Source organism: Oncorhynchus tshawytscha, linkage group LG12 (assembly GCF_018296145.1).
Source record: "Oncorhynchus tshawytscha isolate Ot180627B linkage group LG12, Otsh_v2.0, whole genome shotgun sequence".
In the NCBI taxonomy this organism is placed as follows: domain Eukaryota; kingdom Metazoa; phylum Chordata; class Actinopteri; order Salmoniformes; family Salmonidae; genus Oncorhynchus; species Oncorhynchus tshawytscha.
In genome coordinates, this window is record NC_056440.1 from 67,340,430 (window position 1) to 67,367,054 (window position 26,625).

Below are 26,625 nucleotides of genomic sequence, written 5' to 3' on the forward strand. Positions count from 1 at the left end.
GGGAAGTTCACCCTTCTGCAGACCAGTGTTACTGTGCTGCTTATGCAGCTCCTAGCCTAGACACTCACATATCTCTGGTTATGGGTTGAGAAAAAGGGTTCATGATAATCAAGTATGCTGTTACAGTACTATGTATGACCAAAGTGTATTGAAATAGCACAGGCTTAGATGGCACCTACTTGTGTACTGACTCCACCTGTCAAACCAAAAAGAACTCACTTCTAATCAGCTTATAGTCTCCATCTAGTGGCCAAGAGTATGAAATGCATTGGTTTATGTATTGTATGTAAACATTTACCTCAATTTAAATGGTATTCAAACAAAAATAAACATCCAGATGACAATTTCTAACATTTACTTTTATTGTAAAGGTGATATATTCCAAAATATGAATATGTTAGAGGAGCAGAGGAAAAAGACGTAAAGACACGTAAAAAACACCTACACAAGACTTGGGTAAGACTCTTGGGTGATATTGTTATCAAAAAATCCACAGCAAAAAAAATAAAAATGATCTTATAATAACAATGCACAAAATCATAGAGATTTCCGTTGCGGTGTGTCTACATGAACAGTAGTACAGCTGAGTAAAAAGTCATACAGGAGATTTCTTGATCCTAGAAACATATTTTTTTTCTGAAGGTTTATAAAATGCTGGAATGGCTGGGTAACTGTGCTTTAAGTTCTGGGATAATATACACTGCCAAAGAGGATACTACAGGATATAGCCTAACAGTACTATCGCTTATTAAATCAATTGGTGTTTTCATCATTATCATTATTCAAGAATATTATACCACAACAAGTTTACAGTAATCTTGCAGAAGAATTCTATATGTAACAGAGCTAGTTTATTGTACACACAGAGGGAAATCAGTCAGGTTCATCATAGGCTAGGCGTTATTTGGGGAAACCTAGCCTAGATCCTCTCTCAAAATGGCTGTTTGTTTTAGGCTCGAGAAGAGACCAAGGGAATTCCTTCCTTCCTTCTTGTAAAATAACCCATGACCATTGACCTGGAAGGATGGGTCATTTCAGAATTTGCCAAACTCTTTCCAACCTCTGACTAGAGGTGTATACAGAAGCAGTGTACCTTCCCCAATCTAGAATCTTCAACTCCCAATCTAGAATCTTCAGACTCAGCCCTGGATTAAACCAAGAGAGATTAAGGTCCGTGCCAGCCCTAAACAGAGTGCATTGGATCATTGAGTGACACTATGCCACCTCACGCTCCGTCCCATAACCAACTTGCCCATAGGCACAGATCTAGGATCAGTTTACAATCCCCAATCCTAACCTGAACTGTCAGAGGGGAAAACAACTGAGCTCACACCAGTGTTTATGGGCAACCTCCACCCACTCCGTACCCATCCCATCCCCGTCCTGCCCACCTTGGTCCATCTAGCAGGGGTACACGTTACACGCTCGGATCTCCTTCCTGTCCTTGCAGCTGGGGAGCTGGGCGCTCTTAAGCCTCTTTTTGGCTGTCATGAGCCGCTCCTGGATCCCCCCGCCACACAGCTTGGTACAGTCCGTCCAGCTGGACCACGGCCTCATCTTACAGCCTGATGAGAAGGAGAGAGAGTTTATACATTTTCATTGAAAATTGTTCCATGTTAAAGAATAGCAATGATCATATTGAAGACACTGACTATCAAAACTGACTGTGATTTAGTTTTCTATTAGTACATTTACATGCACACATATGCAATATTAAACTGATTATGGCAGGTGGCAGAATATTCAATACTCATGTAAACAAATTCCTCTGCTTATCTTAATCGGGGTAAGGTCAAAAGAAATAAGTCATTATTAGGACATGTAAACACCTTAATTGGCGTGCCAGCAGTGTATTTGATCTGTGAATGTGATAGCACCAGCCGAGTGCCTCCCTCTTTAGAGCGAGTAAAGTGTGTTCGGAACAACTGAATGTACGTGTCTTAGAAGTAGTTTTCACATACAAACTTTATATGTCCCAACTCAGAATCAAATATGCTTCTCACAAATAACATGTTCGCCGTGGTAGAACTTTTTTAAATAAAATTAAAAAAACATTTATCAGAGTGCCATCAGGTAGCCTGATTTCAGATGTGTCCATGTAAACAGAGTTATTATGGAAATTGTTCTTTTTGCATTGCATGTAAACATTTTAATCAAACTATTACATTAACCTGACTATCCACAATAATCACATTATTGTGTGCATGTATCCACACTCTATAATTTAGCTTACTATGATATGTGATGACAGTGATGATGATTACATAGTTGATGATGATGCAAGTGATAATGACTATAACACTGCTGCTAACAATGGTGGTGATAATGAGTCCCACCAACCTGGGTGTTCAGCAGGTGACATCGTCTCCTCCCCCTGTGGACCCCCCTGTTTGCTCCTCCTCTTCTCCCTCGCCTCCTTGCGTCGTTTCTTCTCGTCGCTGTTGACCTGGCCCTGGCCATCATCGCGGTTACACTTCCTGATCTTACACTTCTTCCTCTGTACTGTCTCGGGACACGAGTCCCCTCCGAACTGGGGCTCCAGCTTCACTATGCGTGTCCTTATCATGTGACCTTTACCACAGGATTTGTTACACTCAGACCACTCCGTCCACTCTGACACCATACAGTCTGTCGCTGTACAGAGAGAGAGAGAGAGAGAGGGAGTAAGAGAGACAGAAGAGAGGGGGGATGGGAGATAATGAAGAGGGGGATAGGGTGTAGTAAGAAAGGTGAAGAGTTAATATGGGAAGAAAGCTTGTAGATACACCTCATGACTTTGCATTAGTGTTCCTTGTTCTAAACATAACACAATATGAATCGCCTGGAAACAGATTCTCTGACTTATGTCCATAATGGGAACATTCTTAAGGAACTGCAAGGATGATTAGGGCTGGCCAGAATAATACGGCCAGCTTTATCCCCTCACTAAGACTGAGGGAAGACCAGTTAACAAGCGTTTTCACCCTAATACAATGACATGTGTGCCGAAGTTAAAGCTGGTTATTTCTGCCTTTTAATCCCTTTCTTCACAATACAGCCCTTAAATTAGCTCCCTCATTTTCTATTGAACAGGAGAAAGGAGAGGAGAAAGAGAGTATTTTCCTATGGTAATGTGTCTGCCAGTCCTGTACCTGACTAGAATATACAGTGGAAGTCGGAAGTTTACATACACCTTAGCCAAATACATTTAAATTCAGTTATTCACATTCCTGACATTTAATCCAAGTATTAATTCCCTGTCTCAGGTAAATTAGGATCACCACAATATTTTGAGAGTGTGAAATGTCAGAATAATAGTTGAGAGAATGATTTATTTCAGCTTTTATTTCTTTCATCAAATTCCCAGTGGGTCAGAGGTTTATATACACTCAATTAGTATTTGGTAGCATTGCCTTTAAATTGTTTTACTTGGGTCAAATGTGTTGGGTAGCCTTCCACAAGCTTCCCACTATAAGTTGGGTGAATTTTGGCCCATTCCTCCTGACAGAGCTGGTGTAACTGAGTTGGGTCTGTAGGTCTCCTTGCTCGCAAACACATTTTCAGTTCTGCCCACACATTTTCTATAGGATTGAGGTCAGGGTTTTCTGATGGTCACTCAATACCTTGACTTTGTTGTCCATAGAACATTTTGCCACAATTTTGGAAGTATGCTTGGGGTCCTTGTCCATTTGGAAGACCCATTTGCGACCAAGCTTTATCTTCCTGACTGATGTCTAGAGATGCTGCTTCTATATATCCATGTAATTTTCCTGCCTCATGATGACATCTATTGTGTGAAGTGCACCAGTCTCTCCTGCAGCAAAGCACCATCCACAACATGATGCTGCCACCCCCATGCTTCATGGATGAGATGATGTTCTTCGGCTTGCAAGCCTCCCCCTTTTTCCTCCAAATATAATGATGGTCATTATGGCCAAACAGTTCTATTTTTGTTTCATCAGACCAGAGGACTCCCAAAAGTATGATCTTTGTCCCCATGTGTAGTTGCAAACCCGTAGTCTGGCTTTTTTTTATGGCGGTTTTGGAGCAGTGGCTTTTTCCTTCCTGAGTGGACTTTCATGTTATGTTGATATAGGACTGGTTTTTACTGTGGATATAGATACTTTTGTACCTGTTTTCTCCAGCATCTTCACAAGGTCCTTTGCTGTTGTTCTGGGATTGATTTGCACTTTTCGCACCAAAGAACATTCATCTCTAGGAGACCGAATATGTCTCCTTCCTGAGCGGAAGGATGGCTGCGTGGTCCCATGATGTTTATACTTACATACTAGTCTATGTACAGATGAACGTGATACCTTCAAGCGTTTGGAAATTGCTCCCAAGGATGAACCAGACTTGTGGAGGTCTACAATTTTTTTTCTGAGGTCTTGGCTAATTTATTTTGATTTTCCCATGAATGTAGGTCTTGAAATACATCCACAGGTACACCTCCAATTGACTCAAATTATGTCAATTAGCGTATCAGAAGTCTCTAAAGCCATGACATCATTTTCTGGAATTTTCCAAGCTGTTTAAAGGCGCTTAGTGTAAACCCACTGGAATTGTGATACAGTGAATGGAGTGGTTGAAAAACGAGTTTTAATGACTCCATCCTAGGTGTATGTAAACTTCCGACTTCAACTGTATATAACCGATTAAGTCAGGCTTAAATGTAAGAGCCTATGGGCACTTCTGGGTTCCAATGGAGAAGCAGCTTGAGGAAGCTGTTCCCTCTCATATAAACCAGCTAATAACCCACCAGGGTATTCCCACGATAACCCTATCTGGGAGAGTTTGGGCTGGAGATGAGTCTATGGGCACCCCTAACGCAGATGTCAACCAGATGTGTACACACTAACAAGCCAAGTGTCTTTTAAGTGTGTATGCATTTGGATATGATAGGGAGAGTATTATAAGCAGATGGTTAGGTTGCACAATGAAGATACTAATCAGCATTATCATGAATTACACATGTGCAGTACTGTTTCAGTTGGTGTGTCCACACATGAATAAAGTAGGTTCGCTCCAGTGTGTGTGTGTGTGTTTTCCTTACGACACTCGGGCAGCATACACTTCTCCACCTGCTCCAGGTCCTCTATACACTCTCCCAGCTCCACAGGAGACTTGAGCACGCGCTGCCTCGTCCGCATGCCCTTCCCACACGTCACACTGCAGTCACTCCAGTCAGACCACGGAGACAGCATACAGGGGATGGTGTCTGTGCACACACAGAATCAGTGTCACACACAGTGCCTATCTGATTTCATGTAGTTGGCATTTGTTGTGGTGTGTGTAAGGGTGCAGGTGTGTGTACAGATGAGCGTGTGTGTGCATGTGTATGTTTGTTTGTATAAGCCTGCTTATGCTTATCTGTGTGAGTGCGTGCGTGTGAGTATGTGTGTGTGTGAGTGCGTGTGTGTGACTGCGTGTGTGTGAGTGTGTGTGTTACTCACGACACTCTGGCATCATGCACTTCTCCACCTCCAGCACCTCAGCCCCACAGATGGAGCCGTCCGGGGGAGGCATCTTCACCATGCGTTCCCTTCTCTTCATGCCCAGCCCACAGGTGGCACTGCAGGAGTCCCACTCACCCCACTCTGTCACCAGACAACTGTTGGGGGCTAAAGAGAGGGAGAGGGGGGATCAGACAGTTAAGAGGGGAAAAGGCGGAGAGGGGGAAGGGAAGAGGAGGAGCGAATAAGAAGGGGAGAGGGAAGAAGGGGTAGGGGTGGGGGAGAGGAAGAGAAGGGGAGTGGGTGTGTTCAGTGGGAGAGACAGAACTTAATCCACATATGCATTACTTTGTCCTGTAATCAGGCATAATTATACATCATCCTAATAGTTTGAACAGTACATTTGAATAATTTAGCAGATGCTCTTCCACTGTGAATTGATGCACACAATGAGCCTCATTTATCTACAGCATAGAAATACATAGATTTGTTAGTATGAAAAGTGCATACACAGATTAATCAAAAGTTTCCCATACCTCGGAAAATGTTTGTTTACCTGATTAAAAACTAAAACATGGGTAAATGCAGCAATGTTTGTGATAAATGACTTTGTGAACCATTGATTTCAGGGGTTAAAGCTACTCACTGCATTCCTCGTTCACAATACACTTCTCGTTCTCCTCAGTAGGCAAGGTACACACAGAGCCATCGTCAGGGAACTGCTTGACGTAGCGTTCCCTGGACCGCAGGCCCATCCCACATGACATGCTGCACGGAGACCAGGTGATCCACTCTGACATCGTGCAGGTGGACCCTTCTGAGAGGTCGGGGGCAAAGTGCAGAAGGTCACAGTCAGATATGGCATTTGAGTTGCATTCAGGATTTTAATGTTGTTACAGTGTTAGTAGCCACATCATACTTTATATAATCAACCAGTGTATAATGCATCTACATCATGGGACCTTCTGTTAGTTTCATTTATCATAATAAGACAGTAGGAGTCTATGAGCATCCATGTCAGCTCATGGCCATTACAAGAGCTTGTACCAGTACGCCTGTACCCACAGTGTTACCCAAAAGCTTGTACCAGTACGCCTGTACCCACAGTGTTACCCAAAAGCTTGTACCCGTATGCCTGTACCCACAGTGTTACCCAAGAGCTTGTACCAGTACGCCTGTACCCACAGTGTTACCCAAAAGCTTGTACCCGTATGCCTGTACCCACAGTGTTACCCAAGAGCTTGTACCAGTATGCCTGTACCCACAGTGTTACCCAAAAGCTTGTAACAGTACGCCTGTACCCACAGTGTTACCCAAAAGCTTGTACCCGTACGCCAGTACCCACAGTGTTACCCAAGAGCTTGTACCAGTACGCCTGTACCCACAGTGTTACCCAAAAGCTTGTAACAGTACGCCTGTACCCACAGTGTTACCCAAGAGCTTGTACCAGTACGTCTGTACCCACAGTGTTACCCAAGAGCTTGTACCAGTATGCCTGTACCCACAGTGTTACCCAAGAGCTTGTACCAGTACGCCTGTACCTACAGTGTTACCCAAGAGCTTGTACCAGTATGCCTGTACCCACAGTGTTACCCAAAAGCTTGTAACAGTACACCTGTATGCACAGTGTTACCCAAAAGCTTGTACCAGTACGCCTGTACCCACAGTGTTACCCAAGAGCTTGTACCAGTACGTCTGTACCCACAGTGTTACCCAAATGCTTGTACCCGTATGCCTGTACCCAGTGTTACCCAAAAGCTTGTAACAGTACACCTGTACCCACAGTGTTACCCAAAAGCTTGTACCAGTACGCCTGTACGCACAGTGTTACCGAAGAGCTTGTACCCGTATGCCTGTACCCACAGTGTTACCCAAAAGCTTGTACCAGTACGCCTGTACGCACAGTGTTACCGAAGAGCTTGTACCCGTATGCCTGTACCCACAGTGTTACCCAAAAGCTTGTAACAGTACGCCTGTACCCACAGTGTTACCCAAGAGCTTGTACCAGTATGCCTGTACCCACAGTGTTACCCAAGAGCTTGTACCAGTACGCCTGTACCTACAGTGTTACCCAAGAGCTTGTACCAGTATGCCTGTACCCACAGTGTTACCCAAAAGCTTGTAACAGTACACCTGTACGCACAGTGTTACCCAAAAGCTTGTACCAGTATGCCTGTACCTACAGTGTTACCCAAGAGCTTGTACCAGTACACCTGTACCCACAGTGTTACCCAAGAGCTTGTACCAGTATGCCTGTACCTACAGTGTTACCCAAGAGCTTGTACCAGTATGCCTGTACCTACAGTGTTACCCAAGAGCTTGTAACAGTACGCCTGTACCCACAGTGTTACCCAAGAGCTTGTAACAGTACACCTGTATGCACAGTGTTACCCAAAAGCTTGTACCAGTACGCCTGTACCTACAGTGTTACCCAAGAGCTTGTACCAGTACACCTGTACACACAGTGTTACCCAAGAGCTTGTACCAGTACGCCTGTACCTACAGTGTTACCCAAGAGCTTTTACCAGTACGCCTGTACCTACAGTGTTACCCAAGAGCTTGTACCAGTACGCCTGTACCCACAGTGTTACCCAAGAGCTTGTACCAGTACGTCTGTACCCACAGTGTTACCCAAAAGCTTGTACCCGTATGCCTGTACCCAGTGTTACCCAAAAGCTTGTAACAGTACACCTGTACCCACAGTGTTACCCAAAAGCTTGTACCAGTACGCCTGTACGCACAGTGTTACCCAAGAGCTTGTACCAGTACGCCTGTACCTACAGTGTTACCCAAGAGCTTGTACCAGTACGCCTGTACCTACAGTGTTACCCAAAAGCTTGTACCAGTACGCCTGTACCTACAGTGTTACCCAAGAGCTTGTAACAGTACACCTGTACCCACAGTGTTACCCAAAAGCTTGTACCAGTACGCCTGTACACAGTGTTACCCAAGAGCTTGTAAGAGCTTGTACCCGTATGCCTGTACCCACAGTGTTACCCAAAAGCTTGTACCAGTACGCCTGTACGCACAGTGTTACCGAAGAGCTTGTACCCGTATGCCTGTACCCACAGTGTTACCCAAAAGCTTGTAACCAGTACGCCTGTACCCACAGTGTTACCCAAGAGCTTGTACCAGTATGCCTGTACCCACAGTGTTACCCAAAAGCTTGTACCAGTACGCCTGTACCTACAGTGTTACCCAAGAGCTTGTACCAGTATGCCTGTACCCACAGTGTTACCCAAGAGCTTGTACCAGTATGCCTGTACCCACAGTGTTACCCAAGAGCTTGTAACAGTACGCCTGTACCCACAGTGTTACCCAAGAGCTTGTAACAGTACACCTGTACGCACAGTGTTACCCAAAAGCTTGTACCAGTACGCCTGTACCTACAGTGTTACCCAAGAGCTTTTACCAGTACGCCTGTACCTACAGTGTTACCCAAGAGCTTTTACCAGTACGCCTGTACCTACAGTGTTACCCAAGAGCTTGTACCAGTACGCCTGTACCTACAGTGTTACCCAAAAGCTTTTACCAGTATGCCTGTACCCAAAGTGTTACCCAAGAGCTTTTACCAGTACGCCTGTACCTACAGTGTTACCCAAGAGCTTTTACCAGTACGCCTGTACCTACAGTGTTACCCAAGAGCTTTTACCAGTACGCCTGTACCTACAGTGTTACCCAAGAGCTTTTACCAGTACGCCTGTACCTACAGTGTTACCCAAGAGCTTTTACCAGTACGCCTGTACCTACAGTGTTACCCAAGAGCTTGTACCAGTACGCCTGTACCTAAAGTGTTACCCAAGAGCTTGTACCAGTACGCCTGTACCTACAGTGTTACCCAAGAGCTTTGAAAATGCATGAGCTGTGAACACATTTATGCAACAGAAATGTTTCTCCTCATTAAAAACAACCCCCTGCTGTTGTTGCATTATGTTCAGGTGGGAGGGAGGGAGGATAAGAGTCGTTCTGGGTGAGACTCACATGGATTTATATCTAAAACCCTCCCTCTCCAGACTGAAAGCCTCATTCAATTCTGCTCAATAAAGCAGCTCATCATTAATAAGATGAGCAAATCATTAATGAATCATTATTAATAAGCATATCACGAATAAGAGCCCATGTGTGTGTGTACGGGACCCTTACACCCCCCCCACACACACACACATCCCAAGTCTATTTTATTATTCATTAGTCTTTCACTGCAAGCAGCAAAGACGTGATGCCCCCTGTGTGTATTCTCATAACTTGTTATATGTCTTTTAATAAAGCCTTAGTATCCACTGTGGCCTCCCAGCAGCTTTAGCCCATTACACATTTTATAGGCTTGTCTCAGAAACACAGTGTCCCTCTCACCTCTATGCTGCTACAACTTTATTGGCTGAGCTACAAACGAGCTGGGGGCTTTATCGATGACCCAACACCAATAAAGACCTACAGTAAACCAGATTTTTACCTTTCCCTGTCTGACTCTTTACAATAACCTATGAAATGCTAACAAAGATGACGTCCACACTAATAAAGCTCCTAGAGCTCATACAGGGACTTGGTCGGATGTTGAAGTTTGTTTTTAGATGGGTGTTTATACACCAAGACAGCAACAAGAAATACACATTTCCAGATTGTATCCTAGATTGTATTGCAGTATATCTGTTCATGTCAATATACATTTGTGTAATGGGGGTGGTTAATATATCAGCTTGTAAATCTGAGGTTAACCTTTGTTCTAAACCCTGCCATGTCTCATGAGCTGCCTAGTACATCCAACATACTGACCCTCGTCGCTGCAGCCGGGCCCCATGCAGGGCTCAAAGTCCTGGGTGTGAGGACAGGGTACACTGAGGTCCAGCTGGGCCTTCAGCATCCTCTGTCTCATCCTCTTGCCCTTGTCACAGGTGGCTGAGCTGCAGGCTGACCAGGGAGACCAGTTGGAGTAGATGCATGTCTCTGGAGTGTCGTCTGGAGGGAGGGAAAGTGGGAACGAGAGAGACAGCAAGACAGAGAGAGGGATGGAGGGGGAGAAAGGGTGGCAGAGGAGGGGAGGGTTTAGAGGAAGAGTGAGAGAGAGAGTGAGAGAGAGAGTGAGAGAGAGAGTGAGAGTGAGAGAGAGAGAGTGAGAGAGAGAGAGGAAGGAGAAGGACATTAATCAAATGAAGGGCACAAACACAAACGTTCAAAGTCAAAACTAGTTATGTGTTTCCTCAGGTGTGTGTTGAGAGCCTAAGCCCCTATTCACTAAGTGATGTGCTATTGAAACACTGATCTGACTCAAATCAAACATCTCTGTTCCTGGGACATGTTAAGGAGTGAAAGTTCAATTGGAACAATCTCAAATGCAGCATTACTGATTTATTGAAAATGCCACTACTGATCAAATCTGCTTACGATTCCATCTGTGCAGCATTCCCGAGAGAGAAAGAGAGAGAGAGAGAGAGAGAGAGAGGCAGGCAACATGGAGGACGATTATGCTGGGTTAACTAATTCAACTGTTTCTTAAGCTCTGGTTCTAATCTCACACTCCTGGAGACAGGAAGAGGGAGAATGAGAGAGAGCGAGAGACATGCCTTTCTCCTCTCTCTTGCTTATCGCTCCTCTGTTACAACCTTTGTTGGCAGAGTTGGGGAGATACAGGGACACAGAGGGGAGAGAGAGATAAAGAGAGACACAGACCTTCCTCTTTCTCCTCCTGGGCGATATCAGCCACAATGTCATCCACGTTATCAGGCACGACGTTGCACTGCTCTCCCTGCGGACAGACAAACACAGGCCTGCGTTGTGGAATACATACCACTCTGTTGTGATAAGATCCTCCGTTTGCCTCTGGCGGCTCTCAGACAAAGAAGGGGGTAAACAGGGAGGTCAGCTGATACATCCTCTCACCTTCGCTGGAGCTCACAGATACACGTTGTCGCTATCTAGCTAGCATATTTAGTTATTTAAGGTGATATGGGGACATGCTGATAATGGCATTCAGCTGTCATAACAACAGAGGTCTGCTTAGGGCAAGTGACAAACGATCAGAGTGATAGGGTGTGTGTGTGTGGGGCAGGTGGGGTTGCTGTGTGTGTGGGGCTGGGGGTATTGCTGTGTGTGTGTGGGGCTGGGGAGGTTGCTGTGTGTGTGGGGCTGAGGGGGTTGCTGTGTGTGTGGGGCTGGTTGCTGTGTGTGTGAGGCTGGGGGGTTGGGGGTTGCTGTGTGTGTGCGATTCCATATCAAATTAAAGTTTATTTGTCACGTGTGCCGAATACAACAGGTGTAGGTAGACCTTACAGTGAAATGCTTACTTACAGGCCCTAACCAACAGTGCAATTTTTAAGTAAAAAATAGGTATTAGGTTAACAATAGATAAGTAAATAAAATAAAAAAACAACAGTAGAAAGACAATGAAAAATAACAGTAGCGAGGCTATAACTGTAGCGAGGCTATATACAGGCACCGGTTAGTCGGGCTAATTGAGGCAGTATGTACATGTAGGTATGGTTAAAGTGACTATGCATATATGATAAACAGAGTAGCAGCAGCTTAAAAGAGGGGTTGGGGGGGATGCCAAAAGCCAAAAGCCCGGTAGCCATTTGATGACCTGTTCAGGACTCTTATGGCTTGCGGGTAAAAGCAGTTGAGAAGCCTTTTGGTCCTAGACTAGAGAGAACAGTCTATGACTGGGGTGGCTGGGGTCTTTGACAATTTTTAGGGCCTTCCTCTGACACCGCCTGGTGTAGAGGCCCCCTACCTTCTGTAGTGCCTTGCGGTCTGTAGAACCTTTTGAGAATCTGAGGACCCATGCCACATCTTTTTAGTTTCCTGAGGGGGAATAGGCTTTGTCGTGCCCTCTTCACGACTCTCTTGGTGTGTTTGGACCATTCTAGTTTATTGGTGATGTGGACACCAAGGAACTTGAAGCTCTCAACCTGCTCCACTATAGCCCCGTCCATGAGAATGGGGGTGTGCTCGGTCCTCCTTTTCCAATCATCTCCTTAGTCTTGGTTACGTTGAGGGATAGGTTGTTGTTCTGGCACCCCCCGGCCAGGACTCTGACATCCTCCCTATAGGCTGTCTCGTCGTTGTTGGTGATCAGGCCTACCACTGTTGAGTCATCTGCAAACTTAATGATGTTGGAGTCGTGCCTGGCCACGTAGTCGTGAGTGAACAGGGAGTACAGGAGGGGACTGAGCACGCACTCCTGAGGGGCTCCAGTGTTGAGGATCAGCGTGGCAGATGTGTTGCTACCTACCCTCACCACCTGGGGGCAACCCGTCAGGAAGTCCAGGATCCAGTTGCAGAGGGAGGTGTTTAGTCCCAGGGTCCTTAGCTTAGTGATGAGCTTTGAGGGTACTATGGTGTTGAACGCTGAGCTGTGGTCAATGAATAGCATTCTCATGTAGGTGTTCCTTTTGTCTAGGTGGGAAAGGGGAGTGTGGATTGCAGTAGAGATTGCGTCATCTGTGGATCTGTTTGGGCGTGGGTCTAGGGTTTCTGGGATAATGGTGTTGTGAGCCATTACCAGCCTTTCAAAGCACTTCGTGGCTACGGATGTGAGTGCTATGGGTGTGTAGTCATTTAGGTAGGTTGCCTTAGTGTTCTTGGGCACAGGGACTACGGTGGTCTGCTTGAAACATGTTGGTATTACAGACTCAATTAGGGACATGTTGAAAATGTCTGTGAAGACACCTGCCAGTTGGTCAGCACATGCCTGGAGTACACATCCTGGTAATCCATCAGGCCCCGCGGCCTTGTGAATGTTGACCTGTTTAAAGCTCTTACTCACGTCGGCTACGGAGAGCGTCATCACACAGTCGTCCGGAACAGCTGATACTTCCATGCATGCCTTAGTGTTGCTTGCCTGGAAGCTAGCATAGAAGTGATTTAGCTCGTCTGGTAGGTTTGTGTCACTGGGCAGCTCGCGGCTGTGCTTCCCTTTGTAGTCTGTAATAGTTTGCAAGCCCTGCCACATAAGACGAGCGTCGGAGCCGGTGTAGTACGATTCAATCTTAGCGCTTTGCCTGTTTGATGGTACGTCGGAGGGCATAGTATGATTGTGCTTCAGTGTGTGAGGATCAATATATTGATAAAGACTATGAGTAGATGGAGAGATTCCAGTTGAGTCTGCCAGGTTGGATGCTGTGTAAATGCTACAGTCCACTGACATTTACATCACTGTTCAACACACTGTTCTCTTCAAACTGCACCTATACAACTAACATCTGTATCTACAGCTGCATTGACCCACAACGTCTTCAGTTAGACACTGGAACAATGCAGAGGGAGTTAAAATAAAGTTACTTTCTTCTGACTGAAAAAGATGTATCTTCCTCTCAGTGTCTGAAGATTTAAAGTTGACATCTCTAGTTCAATACACCAATATGTTCCATTGTGCTGTTTGTTTACCTTCTCATTTCGAGTCGTATACCGAAACAACGTTATGAACACAGGCACATAATCAAATGTTTGTAACCGCTTTGAGATCTTAGAGCGAACCTCAAACAATGCCTTGACGTGCATGAAATCAGGTTGTGTTGGTGACAGCTGGAGAGGAGGAATAGGAAATGAAGTGAGAGAGGATGTGAGACAGAAAGAGGATGGAAATAGGAAGGATGAAGTGAGCAAAGAAAAGAGGATGGAAATAGGAATTGAAGTGAGCAAAGAAAGAGGATGGAAAAGTGAAGTGAGCAAAGAAAGAGGATCGAGGCAACAAAAGTGGGAGAGATATAGCAGCCAAAGGAACGGAAGAAATGGATGGAGAGATGATTGGAGGAACAGACCTTTGAGCAAAGAAAGAGGATGGAAATAGGAATTGAAGTGAGCAAAGAAAGAGGATGGAAATAGGAATTGAAGTGAGCAAAGAAAGAGGATGGAAATAGGAATTGAAGTGAGCAAAGAAAGAGGATGGAAATAGGAATTGAAGTGAGCAAAGAAAGAGGATGGAAATAGGAATTGAAGTGAGCAAAGAAAGAGGATGGAAATAGGAATTGAAGTGAGCAAAGAAAGAGGATGGAAATAGGAATTGAAGTGAGCAAAGAAAGAGGATCGAGGCAACAAAAGTGGGAGAGATATAGCAGCCAAAGGAACGGAAGAAATGACAAAGAAAGAGGATGGGGGTGATGGCGCCCCCCTCAGGGTCGTAGAAGGGGCTCTGAGGGTGGTCCAGGCTAGTCAGGGGACGGATCTTCTCCTGAGGGACTGTGGGCTTGTTGGGAGACTGGAGGTCAGAACACACACACACAAATGAAGAGTCAACATAGATACATGACTGTCTTTTCATGTCAATATGTGTTCCATTGTAGTATTGAGGAACAGTGTCATGATGTCAGTGATGAAATATGTATTTGCAGATAACCTTGAAAGGTTGCAATAGGTCTCTTCATGTGCACTATGGAGGTATACAACACATCTATAATAAAGTCTCGTCCCAGCACAAAAAATATACGGCCTCCTAAGACTGGCAAACCTAGATTATACAAGTCACAAAGCCACATCCACAAAAACAACATGAATCCATAGATCTTGGTCAGGGACACTGTGAGTTATGGGGTTATGTGGTGAAACTGTTGTCATTAGTCTGCAGCAAGCGCCTGCCAGCAGGGGGCTAACACAGCAAACACAGCCACAGGGCTTCTGAAGGCACGGGGAAACAAGCCATCCACTAGTCTGAACATGAAGGGTTGACATGTCACTTCGTAAAAGTGCTGTTGTGTTTATGGTGATCAACATCTTTCACACCTGTGAACTTCTGATTCAATTACAATGTACAGAATGTGGTTGCTACATCATTACATACATCCTACTGTTTCACACCAGTGGAGAGCAGAGTCACACAGTGAGAGAGAACACCACAGGAGGTTACCAGGAGCTGTTTTAACAACTCCAAACGTCAACTTCAGGCTTCCTGAAACAACAGACACCACTAAAATATATAGACACCGTTCAATAATAAAACACTCTACAACCTCATTTCATAACTCTTGACCGGTTCTTACACAACGTGTTCTTTCTTCCACCCAAGTACACCGTAAGTGTGTCTGAGGCTCCAGACATTTGATATGAGTAAGGTCATTGGTGGGGCGAGCCAAATCAAACAGGGGAGTAACAGTTCAACTGGTTCGTCTGTGAACTCCCAGGGATCAGCCAAAGGTTTGTCTGTGAGCTCACACAGCACAGCACAGTCATAGACTCTCCTCAACCAGTCTGTCCATATGGAAAAATAATATATTGACATATATACGGAGAGTACAAAACATTAGGAACACCTGCTCTTCCATGACAGACTGCCCAGGTGAATCTTGGTGAAAGCTATAGTACCTAATTGATGTCACTTGTTCAATCCACATCAATCAGTTTAGATGAAGGGAAGGAGACAGGTTAAAGAAGGATTTTTTAAGCCTTGAGACATGGTTTGTGTGTGTGTGCCATTCAGAAGGTAAATGGAAAAGACCAAATATTTAAGTGCCTTTGAACGGGGTGTGGTAGTAGGTGCCTGCCGCACCGGTTTGAATGTGGCAGGAACTGCAATGCTGCTGGGTTTTTCACGCTCAACAGTTTCCCATGTGTATCAAGAATCGTCCACCACCCAAAGGACCTCCAGCCAACTTGACACAAATGTAGGAAGCTTTCGACACCTTGTGGAGTCCATGCCCCTTGTGGAGTCCATGCCCCTTGTGGAGTCCATGCCCCTTGTGGAGTCCATGCCCCTTGTGGAGTCCATGCCCCTTGTGGAGTCCATGCCCCTTGTGGAGTCCATGCCCCTTGTGGAGTCCATGCCCCTTGTGGAGTCCATGCCCCTTGTGGAGTCTATGCCCCTTGTGGAGTCCATGCCCCTTGTGGAGTCCATGCCCCTTGTGGAGTCCATGCCCCTTGTGGAGTCCATGCCGCTTGTGGAGTCAATGCCCCGTTGAATTGAGGCAGTTCTGAGGGAAAAAGTGTGCAACTCAATAATAGAAAGGTGTTCCTAATGTTCTGTCCACTCAGTGTATATACGTTTTGACAATATCTTCATATTATTTTTGTGCTAGTCGGCTATACAGGCACCAAAATTCCAGTATTTTTCCTACATAGCTTGTTCTCCATCTTCTTTTTAAATACTGAGCCAATTTGTTTTCAGCACATTTATTTCCATGAACTGATCAAAAGTCGTTTTGTCATGGCTCTCTCTTGTCCCTCTGCAGCAGACGTATGTTTGGAACATCGCATTGCAGTATCGAATAGTAAGAATCGCAATAGATATCATAATGGCACCTAAGTATCGTGATAATATGGTATCGTGAGGACCCTGGGAACTCCCAGCCCTATAAGAAGTGTGATTTTATACAGTAGGTGGTGTGAGTGATGTCTGGGGCTTGCGCTCCAGGGTTAAGGTTAGAATCACTGTGGTAGAGAGTGTGAAGATTAGAGAGTGTAGTTGTGACATTTTGAGGGGGTCACTGACCTCATAGGTGACCCCATTATCGGTGCCTGCATCCCAGGGGATCATATCCTGGACAACCCTCTGGGCCCAACCACACTCCTTGGTGCAGAGGTCCTCTGCAGACAGCCCCACGTTCCAGTCAGGGCTGGGCCCCAGCATGGTGAGGAAGGACATCAGGTGACGGGTACGGTCCACTGAGAACTCAGCTGACGGGGCAGCACGACTGGAGGACAGAGAGAAGGGTCTATTTTGAAGAAAGTCACAATTGCAATAATTGTGATATGTGATGTTTTACCTACCTTTAGTTGATCAATGCACTGATTGCAAGTCACTCTGGATAAGGGTGCCTGTTAAATGACTAAATATGAAAAGTAGACGAGAGAGTATAGAGGAAGAGAGAACAGAAATACTGACTGAAGTCCCTAAAAAACATGAAAAAGCGAAAGAGGGATAGCAAGGAAAGGGAGATGATGACTATATGAGGAAAGGATGATAGAAGCGGTACTTAAGTCCACAGAGATGTAGAGAAGTTTCTTTGCTGCCTCAAGCATGCCCTGCGCATCCACCTCACCCCCTACAACAGTTCAACACAGAGCCGCCAGCCAGAGGTAAAGAGTAATAAACACCCCTAAACACTTTACTGGTGGCAGAGAGCTGTGTATGTGTGTGTGTGTGTGTGTGTGTGTGCAACAGATAATGTTGTGATGAGAGATCACACACACCCAAAGAGATGTGTGCGCTAGTTCACAGGCAGTCACAAGCACAATAATGCGCAAATATCTGTTCAGAAATCCTTTTTCCTAGTACCAAACCACAGCACTTGTAATGAACATTTATCAGGGGTTGATAGATACCTCCCACCCTCCTACACCCTCCTAGACCCTATCCCTCCTGCCACCCTGTCAATTACAAGTCGGCTTTGTGTTGGGTCCAATGTGGCTGTCAGAAATAAACCTAAGGCCTCCAGCAAAGCTGAGCTGAGCAAAGGGACGCGGTGACACACGGTGAGGGGGAAGAGGGGACTGCTGGCAGCCTGCTGTGTGTTCCCAGAGGATTAGAGCTCTTACACATCCTTAGAGGTGATTATTACTGTGTATGGGAGGACAGGACAGGACTGGACAGGACAGGGCTGAGGTGTGTGTGATGATAGAAAATCTGATGGATTTATCGGCAGATGAAGAACAGAACAATGACAGGAGAATAGCAGGAGGGATAATTGTTTCAGGTGACAATTGAGCTTCCGTACAGTCTTAGAAGGTGCTATGTAGAACCATACAGTATATCATAACACCTTTCATTGAGGGCCATGTTATACCCAAAAACAGTGTTATTAGAAAACTCCTGGTTTACAGGCCACATCAGGCTTGCAAGTCACCTTATGTTGGCTTGCAAAGTGATGTTCAATTCCTATTGGAATCCAGCCAGAGTTAGGATATCCAACAAATGGATGTTTTTATCACCCGCAATTTGCATTGAAAATGACTGCCATGGTAGGGAAAATGGAAAACTGATACTACCTAAAAGGTCTAAACTGGAACAACCATCTCAGTAATGGGTGCAATGAGTCAAATTATTAACAAATTGGTTTCGTTTACAAAAAATGTACGTTATTTATCTTTGTGTAGCATACCATTTATCAATCAATCAATGTCCATGCAAAAACACATTAAAATAAACAATTCTGAAAATCACCATGCAATAGAGCATGCTGGGAAATATGATATACTCTATGGTTCTAAACTCAGCAAAAAAAGAAAGATCCCTTTCTCAGGACCTTGTCTTTCAAAGTTAATTAGTAAAAATCCAAATAACTTCACAGATCTGTAAAAGGTTTAAACACTGTTTCCCAGGCTTGTTCAATGAACCATAAACAATTAATGAACGTGCACCTGTGGAACGGTCGTTAAGACACTAACATCTTACAGACGGCAGGCAATTAAGGTCACAGTTATGAAAACTTAGGACACTAAAGAGGCCTTTCTACTGACTCTGAAATACACCAAAAGAAAGATGTCCAGGGTCCCTGCTTAGCTGCGTGAACGTGCCTTAGGCATGCTGCAAGGAGGCATGAGGACTGCATATGTGGCCAGGGTAATAAATTGCAATGACCGTATTGTGAGACGCCTAAGACAGAGCTACAGGGAGACAGGATGGACAGCTGATCGTCCTCACAGTGGCAGACCACATGTAACAACACCTGCACAGGATTGGTACATCCGAACATCACACCTGCGGGACAGGTACAGGATGGCAACAACAGCCCGAGTTACACCAGGAACGCACAATCCCTCCATCAGTGCTCAGACTGTCCGCAATAGGCTGAGAGAGGCTGGACTGAGGGCTTGTAGGTCTGTTGTAAGACAGGTCCTCACCAGACATCCCCGGCAACACTGTAGCCTATGGGCACAAAACCACCGTCGCTGGACCAGACAGGACTGGAAAAAAGTGCTCTTCACTGAAGAGTTGCGGTTTTGTCTCACCAAGACAGATATGTCAGTGTTCTGCCATGGCCAGCGAAGAGCCCAGATCTCAACTTTCAAATGTTTATCCTTTAATCTGTTCAAGTCTAAGTACAGTGAACATCACTGTCCATCACCTATTGGGACAGTTGGATAGATATCCTGTAATGGGTATACAGTAAATCTGATTAGACTCTCTCTCTAATTCCCTTTTTTCCTTCTCTCTTCAGTGACTGACACTGTCCCTCCCTCCATCTTTCCCACCACCCACATCCCCAGGAAACACGCTGTCTCTGAGTGACAAAGACAAACCCTTTAGCTCATTAAGAGCTGTGTTTTCATTGACAACCCCTTATTTCTCTGTTTCTGTCTGTCAGCACAGTGCTAATCAACTGGAAGCCTCAGGGAGCTGGGGTAGTCCTGCTGTCTTTAGAAAGGGTCTGATGAGACGTATAGTGTGCTTTAAAAAGACGAGGGACTCACTACTGGACATCATGGAGGTAACTGTAGCTGTCACAGGCACAGCCATTCCTGTTCTGAGAGAGAGAGAGGTGTGTGAGTGGGGTCAGATAGAGCGGAACAAAGAGAGGAAGATGGTGAGAAAATGAGGGGTGTAGGCTGTCTTCTGTGGGGACCGTCTGAGTACATTAGGACTCTGGAGGGTGTGTGTGCATGCTTGCCTTCATGTCCGAATGTGTGTTTGAGAGAGGGATGGCTCTGTACTGTGACAGTGACAGAGAACACCGCCCAGCGACGAAGATTCCCACAGCAGATTGCTCTCTCTGTGTCACTAGCACATTGTGTGACACCGTTGTTGTGTGTGTGTTAAATGAAATGTTATTTGTCACATACACAGTTGGCAGCAGGTATAAAAGGTGCAGTGAACTACTTGCATGCCCCTCAACAAGGCATTACAATATCAAACAATATTCATCAGAGGTCAATCAAAATGAACAAGTCATTAGAGGAAGTCGTATGCATAATAGTAATAAGACTGATATCTACACAATAGGATATACAGTATTCATGATTAATGTGCTATGTCAAGTATGACTGTGTTACAAATATAAAGTGGATAGTGTCTTGGTCGCACAGTTGAATAAATAGTATATTATAGAACAGCTGTGTTAACTGTGTGTGTGTGTGTCAACACTTCTTACAAAAACAAGTAGTGATGAAGTCAATCTCTCCTCCACTTTGAGCCATGAGAGATTTACATACATATTATTAATGTTAGCTCCCTGTGTATATTTAAGGGCCAGTCGTGCTGCCCTGTTCTGAGCCAATTGTATTTTTCCAAGGTCCCTCTCGTAGCACCTGACCATACGAGTGGTGTGTGTGTGTGTGTGTGTGCATGTGTGCATGTGTGTGTGTATGTGTGCATGTGCATGTGTGTGTGTGCATGTGTGTGTGTGTGTGCTCGGACGCGTGCATGCGTGTGTACAGGGGACAGGTGTATGCGTGAGATAGAGATATTCCCAGAGAAACAGTGAAGCGAATTGTGTCAGGTTATCTAGAAGTGCAGGTAGACCAGTGGGACTGAGAGGGAAACCAGATGAAACCAGACATCCTCTCAAACGTGGTTTACCTATGAAGGACAGACAGACAGACAGACAGACAGACAGACAGACAGACAGACAGACAGACAGACAGACAGACAGACAGACAGACAGACAGACACCTCAAACTCAAAGGGGAAAGGAGCTGCAGCACCCCTGAGTCTCCAGTTTACTGTGCAAAATGTACTCCTCATCACTCCAGCCGGGAAGGGCAAAAGCAAACATGTCATTTAAAAGGACATTGTGAAAACGACAGGCAGGGAGAAGGATGTGTTTACACGTCAATAAAACACGGCCAAAGGGAAGTAGGAGGAACGTGAACACAACACAAAGGAAATGGATTCCTTCCAAGTCCAGCCCGGCTAATCCCCTGGCGTGTATGCAAATGAGGCGGGCAGGGGGTAATTTCATCAGTGCGCCGCAGTGTTTTTAATTAGGCGAGCTTCCCTCAACGATAGGTCCAACAAGCCTCGTAAATCCGTGAACACCATAATGCTGACCTTGGTGTGGCGGCGTGGAGCGGTTGGTTGGTTGGAGACGGCTCTGGTGGAATTCTATTCCTCCTTCCATTACTTTCTCTTCCTCCCTCACTCTCTCTGACCACATCTCCTTCTCTGTTGCTCTCTCTGTGTCCATCTTTCCCTATTTTGGCTAATTTCTCTCTTTCTCTCTCTCTCTCTTCCTCTCCCTTGAACATGTTATCAGTCTCAGGAGACAGACTGCTGTAGCTCTGCTGTGTGTAATAATGGCTGTCATATCTGCACCCCTCCACTCACCCACCTCCCTCGCTCCCTCTCCACCCTCCTCTGACTCTCTCTCCCTTTCCTTTGCTCCAGCCACCACATCTCTCTCAAGATGACCACTTTAGTTCGTAATCAGTACAAGTGATCAATGGGGAACAAAGGCACCAGAAAGGAAGATGCATAGAGAGACCGGTAAAGAAATATGTGGTTACATGTGGTCCCATTATGATGGTTCTTCCAAACGCTTCCGAACCCAACACTGATCCCAGATATCCCTGAACCTGAAGTTCCATCTCTAAAGATCTGCCTTGGATCCTTCAGACGTGATAAAGAGCTGGTTGTCTAACCACTGATAATTAATCAACGTCTATTTCTCTCTCTCTTGCTTTCTCTCTCTGTTTATTTTTTTCTCCCTCTTCCTTTTCTTCAAAGGCAGGGTAGGAGGGTTTGTTAATTGGCAGGCAGCTGTGTAGTATAGGTCAGCCTGATGTCTTGATACACAGGAGCCTGGAGGCCATTAACCTTGATGGAGAAAAACCCCTCCAGGAGTTCTATCAATCATCATCAAAACACACACCCTCTTAACCCACACACATACATACACACAGTTGCAGTAACATAAGCCCCCTTCACTTATTCAAACACACACACAAACACACACACACACACACAAACTTTATGAATCACATGTACAAAGACGAACAAACAACATTTATAAACATGTTCAAAAACATGTACGAACACGTATGAACAAAAATCGCATGCAATCCCAACAGACTCATTTTAAAGAATAAAAAGAAACATCCTTCAATTGTAGGAGGAAAATACGCACTTAACCATTTCTGCACCGTACTTTCAAGGAAGACAACCTAATGTACAAACAGAATGTGTGCATTTCCACATCACACTACAAGCAAGAACCTCCACTTCCTCCTCTCCTCTTCCCCTCCTCTCATCCTCCCTTTCCTACCACCCATCCCCTAAACCAGTTGATTTGATTTCCTCTGCATTTACACAACCACTTTATGATACAATTAATTTTCTGGCATATAAACAAGATAGCGAGATAATTACCCTATGTGTATTTGATTGGCTCTGTCCCTAGCTGTGGCTGCCTTTGGAAGCTCTCTTTGGAGTCTCACATTCAGATCCTCTGTGAGAGTGTTTTTTACATTGAGGATGCTTCTCTCTGCGCTACCTGGGCTAACTTGCTCCTTGTTTTTGTCCTAAATAAGAGATTAAATTAAGGTTTATGCATGCAGGAGTCTAAAGGAAGCCTAGTCACACTGATCAGCTTGGTGCAGGTGGAGATGAGCTCACAGATTCAGGCCATGTGCATTTAACTGGCTCCATGGCACAGAGCAACAAGTCGGATGAATGAGTTGTGATATCTCATTTGTGTGCTTGGGAGGCAAGGCATGATTCAACGTGAGTAGATGAGCGATGAAGAAGACCTTGCAGTGTGGTGTAACTCATGCATTTGTGAAAAGAGAACATGGAAGGGGTGAGAAGAAGAAGGGTGAGGATGGCATACAGAAAGGAGGAAGAAGAAGAGTGAGGATGGCATACAGAAAGGAGGAAGAAGAAGAGTGAGGATGGCATACAGAAAGGAGGAAGAAGAAGAGTGAGGATGGCATACAGAAAGGAGGAAGAAGAAGAGTGAGGATGGCATACAGAAAGGAGGAAGAAGAAGAGTGAGGATGGCATACAGAAAAGAAGAAGAAGAGTGAGGATGGCATACAGAAAGGAGGAAGAAGAAGAGTGAGGATGGCAAACAGAAAGGGAGAGAAGAAGAAGAGGATGGAAACAGAAAGGAGAGAGAACAGAAAGGATGGCAAACAGAAAGGAAGAAGAAGAGTGAGGATGGCATACAGAAAGAGAGAGAAGAAGAAGAGTGAGGATGGCATACAGAAAGGAGAGAGAAGAAGAAGAGTGAGGATGGCATACAGAAAGGGAGAGAAGAAGAAGGGTGAGGATGGCATACAGAAAGGAGGAAGAAGAAGAAGAGTGAGGATGGCAAACAGAAGGATGGCATACAGAAAGAGAGAGAAGAAGAGTGAGGATGGCATACAGAAAGGAGGAAGAAGAAGAGTGAGGATGGCATACAGAAAGGAGAGAAGAAGAAGAGTGAGGATGGCATACAGAAAGGAGAGAGAAGAAGAAGAGTGAGGATGGCATACAGAAAGGAGGAGAAGAAGAAGAAGGATGGCATACAGAAAGGAGAAGAAGAAGAGTGAGGATGGCATACAGAAAGGAGAAGAAGAAGAGTGAGGATGGCATACAGAGGAAGAAGAAGAAGTGAGGATGGCATACAGAAAGGAGGAAGAAGAAGAGTGAGGATGGCATACAGAAAGGGAGAGAAGAAGAAGAGTGAGGATGGCATACAGAAAGAGAGAGAAGAAGAAGAGTGAGGATGGCATACAGAAAGAGAGAGAAGAAGAAGGTGAGGATGGCATACAGAAAGGAGAGAGAAGAAGAAGAGTGAGGATGGCATACAGAAAGGAGAGAGAAGAAGAAGGGTGAGGATGGCATACAGAAAGGAGAGAGAAGAAGAAGAGTGAGGATGGCATACAGAAAGGGAGAGAAGAAGAAGAGGATGGCATACAGAAAGGAGAGAGAAGAAGAAGAGTGAGGATGGCATACAGAAAGGAGAGAGAAGAAGAAGAGTGAGGATGGCATACAGAAAGGAGAGAGAAGAAGAAGGGTGAGGATGGCATACAGAAAGGAGAGAAGAAGAAGAGTGAGGATGGCATACAGAAAGGAGAGAGAAGAAGAAGGGTGAGGATGGCATACAGAAAGGAGAGAGAAGAAGAAGAGTGAGGATGGCATACAGAAAGGAGAGAGAAGAAGAAGGGTGAGGATGGCATACAGAAAGGAGAGAGAAGAAGAAGAGTGAGGATGGCATACAGAAAGGAGAGAGAAGAAGAAAGGGTGAGGATGGCATACAGAAAGAGAGAGAAGAAGAAAGGATGGCATACAGAAAGGAGAGAGAAGAAGAAGAGGTGAGGATGGCATACAGAAGAAGGTGAGGATGGCATACAGAGAGAGAAGAAGAAGGGTGAGGATGGCATACAGAAAGGAGAGAGAAGAAGAAGGGTGAGGATGGCATACAGAAAGGAGAGAGAAGAAGAAGAGTGAGGATGGCATACAGAAAGGAGAGAGAAGAAGAAGGGTGAGGATGGCATACAGAAAGGAGAGAGAAGAAGGGTGAGGATGGCATACAGAAAGGAGAGAGAAGAAGAAGGGTGAGGATGGCATACAGAAAGGAGAGAGAAGAAGAAGGGTGAGGATGGCATACAGAAAGGAGAGAGAAGAAGAAGGGTGAGGATGGCATACAGAAAGGAGAGAGAAGAAGAAGGGTGAGGATGGCATACAGAAAGGAGAGAGAAGAAGAAGGGTGAGGATGGCATACAGAAAGGAGAGAGAAGAAAAAGTGAGGATGGCATACAGAAAGGAGAGAAGAAGAATGGTGAGGATGGCATACAGAAAGGAGAGAGAAGAAGAAGGGTGAGGGTGGCATACAAAGGGTGAGGAGCATACAGAAAAGAAGAAGAAGAGTGAGGATGGCAAACAGAAAGGAGAGAAGAAGAAGAAGGGTGAGGATGGCATACAGAAAGAGAGAGAGAGAGGATGGATAGAGAAAGGTGAGGATGGCATGACATGGCATACAGAAGAGGAAGAAGAGGAGGAGGCCACAGAAGCTTCAGAGAAGAAGAAGGGTCAGGATGGCATACAGAAAGGAGAGAGAAGAAGAAGAGTGAGGATGGCATACAGAAAGGAGAGAGAAGAAGAAGTGAGGATGGCATACAGAAAGAGAGAGAGAAGAAGAAGAGTGAGGATGGCATACAGAAAGGAGAGAGAAGAAGAAGGGTGAGGATGGCATACAGAAAGGAGAGAGAAGAAGAAGAGTGAGGGTGGTATACAGAAAGGAGAGAGAAGAATACGGGTGAGGGTGGCATACAGAAAGGAGAGAGAAGAATACGGGTGAGGGTGGCATACTGAAAGGAGAGAGAAGAAGAGGAGTGAGGATGGCATACAGAAAGGAGAGCAAAGAATAAGGGTGAGGGTGGCATACAGAAAGGAGAGAGAGGAAGGAAAAAGGACATTGCTGCAGGATGGGTCAATCCCCCAAGAGAAAGTGTGAGTGAGTTAGACAAAGAGAGAGTGAAAGAAACAGAGAGAGAGCGAGAGAGAGAGAGGGGTGATAGAGGAGGTTACTGTTGGACTACTCACACATTCAAGGGTTGCCAGGCAGGCCACTGAGCCTTCATTTTGATGACTGTCAGAACGTCATCACCCTGAGAGAGAGAGAGAGAGAGAGAGAGAGAGAGAGAGAGAGAGAGAGAGAGAGAGAGAGAGAGAGAGAGAGAGAGAGAGAGAGAGAGAGAGATCATCAAATTCACTTGTCGTCTGACAGATGGAGGCCCAGCCATATTCACCACATTACACTTACAGATGAGGAGAGAGAACAGATGATGGTCGTTTATTTCCCCTCTTCCCTTTTTCTCTCTGAGACAAAGAAGTGATGAATACAGCGTGCGTCACTTCAGATGGAGCGCCGGCATCACCACTTCATAAAACCTGCATAAATATTTAATCAGTAGCTCTGGACACCGCAGGGTTCTTTGTGTCACTGCCTGAGAGAGAGGGAATGTCTCTGTGCTGGCCCATGATCAGATAAAACACTCAATGCATAGAGCAGGATTTAACCCCAGACTGAACTCAGACCTGAGAGAGACACAGCTCCATCGACATCCAATCACAACAAAGGAGAAACCTTGAGATTTGTGAGAACATTTTTAATTGACATCGTTTTTTCCTTTCTACTGGATTGGCTTGTGAAATAATACTTCTCCTGTCCATATCATAGAAATGTGGTGTGGACATTAAAATATTATAGCAAATTGTATTTATTATATGGCCTATATAATCAGTTTTAATGTTCAACATTAAACATATATCTTGGATAACAGCACTATACACTCTGGCCCATTCCAAGTGGAAATCATATTTCTTAAGCGCAATTCACTTGGAGCA

General features: G+C 45.2%; 1 protein-coding gene across 1 annotated transcript in view; it reads right to left on the bottom strand.

Moving 5' to 3' along the window:
* Window positions 1-338: 338 nt before the first annotated feature.
* Window positions 339-26,625, bottom strand: part of LOC112264214 (spondin-1) — a 135,526-nt gene continuing 109,239 nt past the window's right edge. Inside the window, exons 7-16 of the mRNA XM_042330955.1 lie at window positions 25,822-25,886; window positions 16,849-17,050; window positions 14,508-14,625; window positions 11,100-11,219; window positions 10,206-10,388; window positions 6,079-6,249; window positions 5,433-5,600; window positions 5,033-5,197; window positions 2,341-2,634; window positions 339-1,565 (exon numbers count right to left, since the gene is read on the bottom strand). Coding sequence (XP_042186889.1) covers window positions 1,402-1,565; window positions 2,341-2,634; window positions 5,033-5,197; window positions 5,433-5,600; window positions 6,079-6,249; window positions 10,206-10,388; window positions 11,100-11,219; window positions 14,508-14,625; window positions 16,849-17,050; window positions 25,822-25,886 — 1,650 coding nt within the window. The 3' untranslated portion in view covers window positions 339-1,401. The remainder of the gene's footprint in view (window positions 1,566-2,340; window positions 2,635-5,032; window positions 5,198-5,432; window positions 5,601-6,078; window positions 6,250-10,205; window positions 10,389-11,099; window positions 11,220-14,507; window positions 14,626-16,848; window positions 17,051-25,821; window positions 25,887-26,625) is intronic.